The sequence below is a fragment of the Ooceraea biroi genome, chromosome 14 (assembly GCF_003672135.1).
Source record: "Ooceraea biroi isolate clonal line C1 chromosome 14, Obir_v5.4, whole genome shotgun sequence".
NCBI lineage: Eukaryota > Metazoa > Arthropoda > Insecta > Hymenoptera > Formicidae > Ooceraea > Ooceraea biroi.
Genome location: NC_039519.1, coordinates 5,793,424 through 5,806,122, shown reverse-complemented (window position 1 = coordinate 5,806,122; position 12,699 = coordinate 5,793,424). Strand labels below are relative to the sequence as shown.

The 12,699-nt window shown below is 38.9% G+C and overlaps 1 protein-coding gene across 4 annotated transcripts in view; it reads left to right on the top strand.

Moving 5' to 3' along the window:
- LOC105282445 (papilin) overlaps positions 1-12,699 on the top strand; it is a 152,885-nt gene that overhangs the window by 114,300 nt on the left and 25,886 nt on the right. For all 4 annotated transcript variants that reach the window (XM_011344400.3, XM_011344397.3, XM_011344396.3 and 1 more), the window contains exons 4-11: positions 1,468-1,528; positions 8,721-8,803; positions 10,113-10,263; positions 10,439-10,562; positions 10,822-10,902; positions 11,016-11,188; positions 11,485-11,620; positions 12,113-12,456. In XM_011344400.3, coding sequence (XP_011342702.2) covers positions 1,468-1,528; positions 8,721-8,803; positions 10,113-10,263; positions 10,439-10,562; positions 10,822-10,902; positions 11,016-11,188; positions 11,485-11,620; positions 12,113-12,456 — 1,153 coding nt within the window. The remainder of the gene's footprint in view (positions 1-1,467; positions 1,529-8,720; positions 8,804-10,112; positions 10,264-10,438; positions 10,563-10,821; positions 10,903-11,015; positions 11,189-11,484; positions 11,621-12,112; positions 12,457-12,699) is intronic.

Genomic DNA, 12,699 nt, shown 5'->3' with positions numbered 1-12,699 from the left:
AATTTTTCATGGGAAACAAAAACTTTATTAAACAATATATTGTCCATTTTGTTTGATTATCTTTTGCCATTTTTCAGGCAACTTCATGATTCCGCGCTCAAAAAAGTTCTTATCTTTTTCAGCAAAAAACTATTCCAACAACGATTTGATATCCTCATCAGCAGTAAAGGTTTTACCATTCAAGGCGTTTTGCAAAGAACGAAACGAATGGTAATCTGATGGTGCCGGGTCTGGCGAATATGGTGGATGTGGTAACACATCCCATCCAAGCTGCAACAATTTTTCACGAGTGACCAAACTTGTACGTGGTCTAGCGTTATCATGGTGAAACACAACACCTTTGTGATTCACCAATTCTCGACGTTTCTGTTTGATGGCATCATTTAATTTATCCAGTTGACGACAGTATACGTCTGAATTAATGGTTTGATTCCTTGCAAGCAGCTCAAAATACACAGTCCCACCAGACTGACAGCATAATCTTTCTTTGGTGAATATCTGCTTTTCAAGTGCTTTCAGCAGGTTCATCACGCTTGCTCCACGATCTTTTTCGTTTGACGTTGTGTGGACGATCCATTTTTCGTCGCCTGTTATCATACGTCTCAAAAATGGATCATTTTCCTCACGTTTCAAAAGAGAATCGCAGATGTCAGTACGCTTAGTGAGATGAATTTCTTTGAGCTCATGTGCTACCCAAATATCGAGCTTACTAATGTATCCAAGTAGTTTTGAATGGTTTTCAACACTCGATTTCGATACGTTAAGATTCTCAGCAATCTCTCGTGTCGTTAAACGCCGATTGGAATCGATCAGTGCCTTTATTTTGTCATCATCAATTTCGATTGGCCTTCCTGAGCGTGGTGCATCTTTCACATTAAAATCTGCAGATCGAAATTTAGTAAACGAATTTTGACACTGCCGCAGTTTTAAAGCATCTTCGCCATATACATCAGATAACTTTTTATGAGCTTGCACAGCGTTTTTCCCTTTTCGGAAGTAATAAAAGAAAATATGAGGAAAATGTTCTTTTTGATTTTCCATTTTGAAATCGACGGCAAAGAAACAATTGTTAACGAAATCGTGTACTTTCTTTTTGTAAAACAAGCTTGAACTGTGAGTTGTTAACCTACATAATGAATTTGCGGTTTAGAATGAAGTTAGTTACATTTCAAGACATGTATGTCCATCTATTGGAAAAAAACGCAATTACTTTTTGGCCAACCCAATATAATTGTTCTCATAATTTTAAAGAGAATTTTTGAACACATTTACCATCAAGCGTGAGTTATCTGATTTTTACTAATTGGATTATTTATTGAGACTCACCGTAATATGTCTATATAATATAATTGTTCTCATAATTTTAAATAATAGTATTAAGCATATATCATCTAGCCGGCAAGTATATATCTCTCTACTTTGAATCTTTCATCCGTCACAAACTAGCATTACTGTCATGTGTTACAGTGACAACGGTCATAGCAGATGCACTGGTGCCTCTAGGAGATTCTTCTCGTGCAACGTCCAAGTGAGTATGAAACAGACCTTAAATCCTTAATAACAATGTCGAATTGTATCAATTATTTGACTCGCGAGCGATCAATTCACCTGCTGGATGCGCGTGATCATGTCATCTTCCGCGACATGATAATGATCGGAGCTTGCAAAAAGAGAAATGCTGCGAGTTACGTGAGTCGAGTACAATCTAGGACTTGATTAATTGTCGTGTAACAGGGAGTGATTTATGTGATGTGCTTTAATAGATCGGGCAGCTTGACAGTCTATCAAGGGGTCCCCATGGCACAGACGCGTGACGCGCGCTTCAATTATTCGCATCTGCAAGCAAACTGAAATCGACGAATCGAAGTCTCGCGCTCTCGTTTTCTTTCCTTACGTCTTTGACGTAACGACGTCGTTACGTCAAAGAAAAGAACTAGACCGTTAAAAGTACGACGAGAGAGCCATTGATGCGGAAAATCGCGATTAATCCGCGAATTACGCGTGCCTTGATCCCGTCGAATGATCGATTCACTCGGGCATATCTTTTCTAAAGAACGTTTGCCTTCGACCTCTGAAATATGGGTCAACGAATGACACGCTGGTCTTTAATAATATGATTTATATCGTTATTTAATTCGTCCTTTATTACAGGACTTCGCTGATCTTTGAACTGAAATGTTTGAACGTATCTAGTCCATCTAAACTTAGGAAACGAATCAATTGTGAAAAATTGTCCTCTCTTGTTCTAAAAACGGTTTAACTATCAAGTTGCTTTTGTCTAAATAAAGAGAGCCGATACGTTTAGGAAATATCGGAACAAAACTGACAAGAAACGCGACTCTACCCCGGAAATCAAATTTAATTGTAACAATATTCAACGCAAAAATTTCAAATAAAAGAAACGTCAAAACTGAATAATAAAATATTCCTGTAATATTAATGAAGAAGTTTATGATATCTTGCACGAGATTTCCAGAATAACAGGTTGTTTTTCATTTCGCAGGTTGATATCGATCATTATCGATAATTTCCAGTAGAGGTTTCTGTGTTACAACGAAATAAAGTTTTCTATAATATTTACGTATTTAAGCGATTTGTGTATTATGGCAAGGTCATTGCACATTTCTAGCCATATCAAGTACAGCGTTGACTTTCGACGATGCTCACCCTACATCGTCGGCCCATTCATCGCTTTAAAAGTCTGTCCTCCCAAACGGGCTGAGCGCATATGTACGCCTCGCGTTTTTACGACACTCGAATGGGATTCCTGTGCTTTTAACTTTCACGACGCACACCCGAGTACACCCTCGAGTATCTTCAGCGAGAATTTAGTATGACTGCTTTAAGAAGCGGTCTTTACTGCCGCTGTAAACTTTTAATTCTCTCCTCACTCGCGTTTTCAAAGGGAACGCGCTTGAAAGGAAACGTTTGACGCGCGTTATCGTTGTGGCAAAACTTCACCGAAATTTAACAACGTAAATTTCTAGAAAATATAACAGGGTCTCCTAAGAAGCAGGATCTACTTACATGTTTTTCAGCGACTTACATGCACCCAACAGACGAACAGACGAAATCTCTCGCGTGTATCGGAGTTTCCCAAGACTCGTTTATGCGCCTTCGAGGAATCACGGCACACTCGTTCATACGACTCGCGTTTACCTTTCCTACTTTGTCGTTCATAAGCGGATCCCCGTAAATCGAGTGTATCGCTGGTGTAACGAGATCGTACTGCGAGAGAAATACAGAAAACGAATTCGCAAGTACAGCTACTGTAGTGTAGTAGATGTAAGGTTTTCCTCTGACGTTCGAGGGGAACTTAAAATCTTTATTTTCACTAAACATACGACGAGATTTTTCAGTTGCTGGACCGATGACCCCATAAACTCGACCTTTATGATATCTGTACTTTAACAGGTTTCCTTCTTGGCATCCTGGCACATGAGTGCTCGTGACTTGCTCGGTAAAAGCTCGGAGTGAAGAGGCCGCGCCACACAGTAACGATAGCGGACCATTAAGCGAACGTTTGCTCTTTATCGTTACGTAGGTTGCGCTTTTACTTCGCGTCACGAGTAATACAAATAACGAACTTAGAATACCTTGCAAAATTTACGCTGGAACCGCAATTTTTCAGGATAAAAGAATTTTACTTAATTTAATAAAAAGAATTACTTTTATGTTCGAATAGCATCAATGATCTATTATTCACAATTTTAAACGAAAAGTTTTGCAAATGGAATGAAGTCAAACTTTTGAACTCGAACCTACGGGCATCTATCGAATTCTTGTGAATAAGTGTCATATCGGTTCTTCGAGTCTTCGGCTTTAATTTAATTTTCCTGAGTATCCGTGTCGATCTAATGGCGATCAACTGCGTCTCGCCTCGCCGCGCCGGCGAAAGCAGAAGCATTTCGCTAACCATTATAATTTTCCCAATTGTGTTAGCTGAAAGATAGCAGCGGTTTATTTTAAAAGTGGAAGTTAAAATGTTTTTTATTGCAATTCGAACGACGATTGTATGTTGCATCGATCTTGAAGTATGATTTTTTCCACTTTATTTAAGTTTTAAAGCACAAAAGTGATACAAAAGGACACAACACCATTGTGATGTCATTCTCAAATACTCGAAAATTCATAGCGACCTTTCCAGGATTGACTCACTCTTTTACGGTTTATAGAAAAATTATGATTAAGTGGACGCAATTACACCATTGTGATATCATTCTCAAATACTCGAAAATTTATAACGTTTCCAGGATTGGCTCACTCTTTTACGGTTTATAGAAAAATTATGATTAATAGTCGCAAATCGATAGTAATCAGACTTTTCTTCGCAGACTTTTTGCTATCAATTCGTCCGATCATTTAATTGCACTTAGCAAGAGAGAAAATTAATCCGACAAAAATTATCCATCGAGAAATGCAATGCATCAGTTACGCAATTATAAGAGAAAACTAAGGGAATATTATATAAATGTCAAAAGGATTGACACGGCTAGAATTTATTGTTTCGCATTTCGAGATGTTAATTTGACAGGTTGTCAGCGAAGATGAAATACAAATATAATTTACTAAATACTTATAACTTTGAAATCTGTGATATTTATGATATCATATTAATATGAATTCTATAAATATCAAACTTTCTACTACAAATACATGTTTGATATTTCTTTAACAACAAAATTTATAAATTGTTTAGAGAATGTAAGACATGTGATTGATATTTTTTCATAATCCTTTCTCTTTTGCTTGCGTTATATTAATCTATTCAGTTTTGTCACAACAGACAGTTGAAATCTATGTTAAGCCGATAAAAATGCGGAAGTACAATACAATGACAATGGAAATGAACGTTAATGCGACTGATTTCAATATTCCCTATGATAATCGCCGTGCAATGAAACTGCATTTGAAACACGCATGGTGCATCAGCGGCTTTCTGATGAGCCGCAGGAGATTTATGAACGAAAGCCCATTATGCGGCATCGCACTCGCGAAGCATTAACTTCGTTAGTGTTAGGTGCTAACTGAAACGAATAGCAAGGTGTACCGCTATACGACGTAGTAACTGCCATTGGCATCTATTTCCTGGGACGGCGATGGTTGCTTCTGATATAGGCCATTCAAAACTGCTCATCTGAATGCAAAACAACTATCAGAAAAGCATTACGGCTGGTATGTGGAAACGAGATTAAATTTCTTTACTAAAACTGAGCTTTAATCAAAGGTTCTCCGTAAATACGGATAATCCTACGTGCGTTTAGAAAGTCACCGCTTTCGATTCACGGGTAATCTTTTTCCTTTCTTAATCTGAAATAAGATACTCGTGACTCGCTAAGGATGACTGACGATACCAACGAGGAACTTGATTTTATCTGCTGTGCCACGTGGGTGGTCAACGTTGCTTTAATATAGCGAACCTTTGTACTTAATTCGAGCCGAATGCTGCTGCAAATTCTGACATCTGGCATCGTTTTTATATGCTGATGTGATGGGAGCATGCAATCTAATTTTCTGTAATTTTACGGATAACGATATTTTATTTATTTTCTTTTAAGTTAATTTATTTTTGTTATAATTATTTATGTATGCACACTCCCTTATCATAGAATGTATTATTAAAATATTAAATGGAAAATATGCCATAATGCAGCATAAGGAGTTACTAGAACAGAGAGAAATATTTAAATTAAACTGCATACAGAAAAATATTACTATATATATGCATTATTAAAAATTATTATTATATGTATGCAAATATTATTATATCTTTAACATTTTTACTAAAATTTTTTTCAGTATTAATATATTTACACAGTTTGTATATATATGTATATAACATACAAGCTTTTTATTCATTAACAATATTTTTAACTGAAAATGTGCGATAAATGAAATGTTGATATCACTCGTCTGCCAGCATTTCGTTAATTTCTTTCTCATGTACTTTTTCCTTGACCATTTGCGCGTGGTTTCGCCCTGCTGTCTTTTCTGGGATAAATCACCCTTCTCAAAAGGGAAGTAGAGGATTGCGACGAAATAGTGATATACGATGCGTCAACCCGAGAAGAGACAAAGACAACTTATTAATTTAATAATAATTAAATGCTTCGTATATACAATGTGTAATTTAGTATAAAATATATCATGAAAATTATTGAAAATCTGAATTCAGTATACAGGGTGAGACACCTAAAACAGGCCACCTGATATCTCGGCTGTTATTGATGATAGAAAAAAATGTGTCAGACCAAACTTGCATGGTTTCGAGGGACACATAATTTGTTCTAAATAGTTTTTTATTAGGTGGACGCGTAGAGGTCATATGAAGGTCAACTTCGTTTTTTTAAATGGTATGATATGTTTTTTTACGTACTATTAGTAGAGCGTTTGAAGATGCGCACATTGCGCATCTTCAAAATCATTCAAGGTCACTGAAGGCCAACTGCAAGGGAAAATAATTTACTTTATATTGCCTAGAGTTCTCTGCTATTAAAAATACTGTAAACTCAGAAATGAAAAAGTTCTAGCCCTTAGAAATTTTAGCCTTCAGTGACCTTGAAATGATTTTGACCCGTAGATCAATGTGCGCATCTTCAAACTCTCTACTCAAACTCTACTAGATGGTACGTAAAAAAACATATACCATTTAAAAAAACGAAGTTGACTTTCATATGACCTCTACGCGTCCACCTAATAAAAAATTATTTAGAACAAATTATGTGTCCCTCGAAACCATGCAAGTTTGGTCTGACACATTTTTTTCTATCACCAATAACAGCCGAGATATTCAGGTGCCTCACCCTGTATACGACACTGAAATTTTTGGAGAGTATGGAATTTATCACTGCATATGAGGACAATTAACCACCCATTCTTCAGATTAAGATTATTATATCTTTAATAAAATGTATAAGAAGGCAAACGTTTCGACATGCCTTTGACAGCAATTTGTTTCTCGCGTACTGACAGTATCCCTTGCACGGTTCCGTTTCTTCCGGAAGACGTCGCCTGCGAAAAGCGAGGGATGCCGTTAACGACCCCAATCCCGAGGAGGGTCACGGAATGCGACGTAATCTGCCGTTCTCATGGACGCTCTCCTAAGAGCAATAGATTTAAATAATCCCGGACACTCGAGGCGCAGCCGTGAAGACCATCCGAGGTCAATCGCCCGGACGCTGCAACGCTGCCCCCAAATAATCCCCCATAAATTTCACGGCTGGTACGATTGGCAACATCCGTCATCCGCGACATCGTTTTCGAGTCATCCGAGCGAGCGACCTGTAACTTTTTCCTGAACGTAGCACGTCGGCTACCCCGCTGCCCTACGTCACCCTTTTCCCGGCGTTTTATTCCGCCGCAAAGAAATCTCCCGTCATAAATCCTGCTCCGTATCCTCGTGCGTGGTACCGGTCCCGCCGGGGTATCTTTTCTTCGTTTTTGCTCGAGTCCCACTCGATTTATCGACATTACCTGCCCCTCGGGTCTGCCCCTCCGTGGCGCGTCCATCTGCGGGCCATCTCATTTTTGCGGGCCATTCGCGAAACAGCAGGACAGCACGCGCTCGTTGATTTCACAATCCCAAACAGGAGTAACGGGTCCAGGTCTGAGGTAGGTCCTCCTCGTGCTGGTGGTACTTCCACCTATCTAGTGGCACTGAAATTACCGGTAAGCTTGCAGTGCAGATCGTGAATATTAATCAGAAATAACTTTAACCCTTGATAAACATCAAAACTGTGACGTTGGAGACGTATAGTTGTAATTTCGCGTGTTGCCCGCCACAAATTATCGATCAATCTTAAACTTCTTACTTTCCTGCTTTCTCCACGCTGATGCTGATGAGAAAGCTAGACGTCTGATGAGATTAGTGTCGATGAGCCAAATGGATCTAATGAAGGAAACGTCGCTAACGAGATAATAGGAACATTACGTCAAGGTTTTGACAAGGGATGCTTCTACCCTTGAGCGACGCCTTTCTTCGGTTCCATTTTGCATCGTGACGAGAGGCTTTTCTCAGGACGCTCAAGTGCTTAAGCGTGTTTCTTCATACGGAAATTTCCTCGCCCACCCTTCGCCGGGATAATAGTTTGAGTTCGCGGTCAACAGAACGACAACGAAAAAAGCGCAATCAGAAGCTATGGAAAAAACAATCTGTGCAACTCATTTTCGCGGCGGCCTGGAAGCTTTTCCAGTGCGATTTTGCAGCGCGCTGGTCTTTTTGTTACAGCAAGTTCGCAGGTCAGTAATTGTTGTATACGCCACGCAGCTTTATTTCCGTCGACGGCAAACTCACGGTGCACGTCAAAAGCCAACCGCAGCTGACGTTATTCCTTGCAAAATTGCAACCATGCGACCTTTATTTGTTCCGTATCTCAAATTGCTGTGCTGACCGATATTCGTTGTAAAGCGCAACAAAAATTTCTTGTTGCAGCGAAAGCGAAATATCATACAATTTCTCGAGAACAAATCGCGCTCGCTTCTTCAAATCCGCGCGTCCCGTCTGAGAGGATTTTATGTATTCGCCGTAACACGACTCGCCTTTCCAGCAATTAAATCGAGGTGGTTACGAACTCACGAGCATAAATCCTTTCATTTATCGATTCTCTATTAACACATTCACTGCCAAGAATAATTTAGCTGATCTTTCATTCACGTCGGTGAATTGTAAACGACAATCTTGCGACATAGAATTAGGAAATCGCCGTTTGTGCTACTTTCAGGAATGCCCTGGCGAGCCGAAGGATTTCCGAGCGGAGCAGTGCGCGGAATTCAACAGCGTACCCTTCGAGGGAGTGTATTACAAGTGAGTATCGTAGCTGGTACTGTGATTATCAATGCTCGCTCAACTGGAAATTCCGTCGAATTCGTGAAACAAGATTATCGTTACATCGTGACGGTGATTTACGATCGCCGTTCCGCTGGGACGACGACGGAATCTTTTGTGGCGCTTGACATCATCTAATGATCCCTACGCCCTATAATCCGCGGCCGCTTGAATCGCCTTTTAATGGAAGACATCATATTTATGGGCACTCTTTTTCATTTGTGCGTCGTGATTCGAATAGTCGGAAGGGACTCGAAAGTTTCCATCAAACAAACGGGCTACGAATAATACTGACGATGGTACAAACACGTAATTTACCGGCTTAGTGTGGAATGATGATCTTTGCCTTACTCACAATTCGTATGCTTTTGTCAGTGCATCGTCACTTATCAAAGGTTCCAAAATGACTGGACGATCGCGATTGTTATCAGGCTTTTTAACCGTTTCAAATCAGAATTTAATCAGGACGCGTGTGTTACAATTTTTGAATTTGCTGGTACAGATTAGATAAATATATGTAGAAAAATGTAATTTCCGCATTTATTCTTTTTTCTGAGAAAGTTTGTACATAAAAAATAAAAATTATATTCATTACGCTTTCGTCTTTTTAGCAGTTTTAAGTACATTTCAAATATTGCTTTTCGGATATACAGGGTGGCCCATTTTAATTTATACAATCGATTTTTTAAAAAACTAAAAGAGATACGAAAAAATGTTTCTGACAGACATGTCACGATTTCGAGGGGGACATAAGATGATACCATTGGTTTGACCTTGAATAGTCGTTTGAAGGTCACGCGAAGATCACCTTCAATTTCTTAAATTGAAACCCCAACTTTTTATTGCAGATTCTTATTCTCCATCGAAAAGTAAGTAACTTTTGTCTGAAACATTTTTCCGAAAAATGTCATCTTATGTCCTTAAAGTGTCCTCAAAACTCATCTTGAAGATCATTTTAAGGACATAAGATGACATTTTTCGGAAAAATGTTTCAGACAAAAGTTACTTACTTTTCGATGGAGAATAAGAATCTGCAATAAAAAGTTGGGGTTTCAGTTTAAGAAATTGAAGGTGATCTTCGCGTGACCTTCAAACGACTATTCAAGGTCAAACCAATGGTATCATCTTATGTCCCCCTCGAAATCGTGACATGTCTGTCTGAAACATTTTTTCGTATCTCTTTTAGTTTTTTAAAAAATCGACTGTATAAATTAAAATGGGCCACCCTGTATATATCCGAATTGATTCGAAGGGATTAATCACGCGATGTTATTTATTTCTCCCACAGTTGGATTCCGTACACCGGCAGTCCGAATAAGTGCGAACTGAATTGCATGCCGCGCGGCGAGCGATTTTTCTACAGGCACAAAGTTGCCGTGGTTGACGGCACGCCCTGCGAATCCGAAAAGAACGATGTCTGTGTGAAGGGTACATGTATGGTGAGTTGGTGTATTGATTGTTATAAACTTATCAGTGTATTTTGTGCATAAAATATTCAATTGACATCTTCAAGTACTTTTATGGAAGAGATGGACTTTCGTGTTAAACGAGATGAAAAAGCGGATAGAGTATAGCACGTTACGATAGAGTTACGCGATAAATTTTTTTGGTCAGCATGTCGGATGCGATATGATGCTGGGTAGCGATGCCAAAGAAGACGCGTGTAGAGAATGCGGCGGTGACGGCTCAGATTGCAATACCGTTACCGGCTTATTCAACACAGACGACCTCCAAGTGGGTAAGTTATATTCGTTGATTAATAGTTATTACGCAAATCTGATCTATAACAATTTTACAGTGAGAAACTAAACTTATTTACGTCGATATTCATTTTGATTAAAGAATATATTAATGACTCGGTATTTCATGAAATCAAAATGTTTTAGATATCATCTAAAATTTGTAATATGAAATTAATATGTAAAAATAAATTTAAACATCAATTTGGAAAAGAGCATCTGGCAATCATATTAAAAACCTGTATTTAATTGTACCAGGTTATATCGATATCTTGCTCATCCCCGAAGGCGCAACGAACATCGCAATAAGGGAAGTGCGGCCCTCCAATAATTATCTCGGTGTGTGCTAATGGAATAAAAATTTATATTAATATTTTATGTGATCTAGCAAATTATATCAATTTTAATATCACAGTTACTTACTCTGAATCTTCCCGAAAATTGTTTGTTAGCCATACGCAACACAACGGGATACTACTATCTGAACGGAAACTGGAGAATAGATTTTCCCCGCAGTCTGCGCTTCTCCGGCACAACCTTCCATTACGCCAGAGATCCTCAAGGATTCGCGGCACCTGACACCATCACGGCTTTGGGACCAACAAACGAGCCGATTTACGTTGTGGTTTGTACTGATCGGTTTTCCAATGTTGGAACAACTTGCGCGAGAGGGATATTAACACTTATTGCCCAGCTAACACCGTGAATAATATTAATTTGGTTTTTACATTGACATATATATATTATACAGATAATATTTTATTTTATTCTAATTTAATATCTTTATAAATATAATTAATAAAATTATTTCTATCTTATTTGCACTATTACCCATAAATGGAAGTCCATGGGAAAATTTACGCGTCGCCTATATATGTATAGACAACGAGGCAGTGTTAACGAGGAGTTTTTCCTTTGCAGTTGCTGTACCAAGATCGTAACGTGGGTGTGCATTATGAGTACAGCATACCAAAAAAATTCTCATCGCGCACGGATCCGGACAGCTACACGTGGGTAACCGACGAATTCTCCAGTTGCAGCGCCAGTTGCGGTGGAGGTATTATATAGGATTATTATCGCCTTAATACAATTTTACTATGATTAAACTATGAATTCTCAGGTTCTGATGTTCTTTTACTCATGGCGAAGATTGTTTTACCTGTTGCGCTCAAATAATTAAAAGCAAAGAGAACGTAGATTATAAGACGTTAAAAGAATTTAACGCGTTATAATCTACAATAACAGTGTTAAGAAAAATGTTTCTCAGTTTATTAATGAATCTCTCCTACTTTAATTTGCGTACTGACAATGTTGTAAAATTTTACACATTTGAAATTAGTATAATTAACAAACTATTGCACATTTCATCATAAAGGACTGCGGCAAAAATTCTAGAAATCATCGATAAATTATAATTAAAAATTAAATAGAGATTAATCATTTATTATCCACAAAGGAGCATCCTTCAGTTGTTTCTTTTCAAGTAACAGTCACACACTTGGAAGTCACGAGAAGTCAACTTCATTTTACGCTTCGTTTATCTTTTAAGGCTACCAATCAAGACGGGTGGCTTGCGTGCGGAGGCGCGACAATCAGCCGGTGGATGAAGGCTTGTGCGATCCGCAGCTGGAACCAGCTGATACGCAAGGCTGCAGCGAGGAAGCATGTCCGTCTACGTGGGTGGAGGGCCCATGGTCTCCTTGCACAAAACAGTGTGGGGAGGAGGGCGAGCAGACCAGGGAGATCAAATGCGAACAGGTCGTCTCGGGTGGAGTCGCTTCCGTGGTGGATGATTCTCAATGCCTGGAGAAGGTGGGGCCGAAAGGGTCCACCAAGCAGGAATGCAACAGAGACGTGGATTGCCCACAGTGGCATGAGGGACCGTGGAAGCCTGTGAGTTACTACGTTACCACCCATGGCGACATCACGGTTTTACGGTTGCCGCCTCCCCTTCTCGTTTACGTACCATTAGCTACTCGACTTGTGCCTCCTACGTAAAATCGAATTTATTTAATTTAATATCGAATCAACTACCGATTTTGACGCGATTTGCATTTCTCCAAAAATCCTTGCTCTTCGTTTCTCATTATTTTTATTTTATTATTTTTATTATTCTTAAATGCATACATTGTGAGA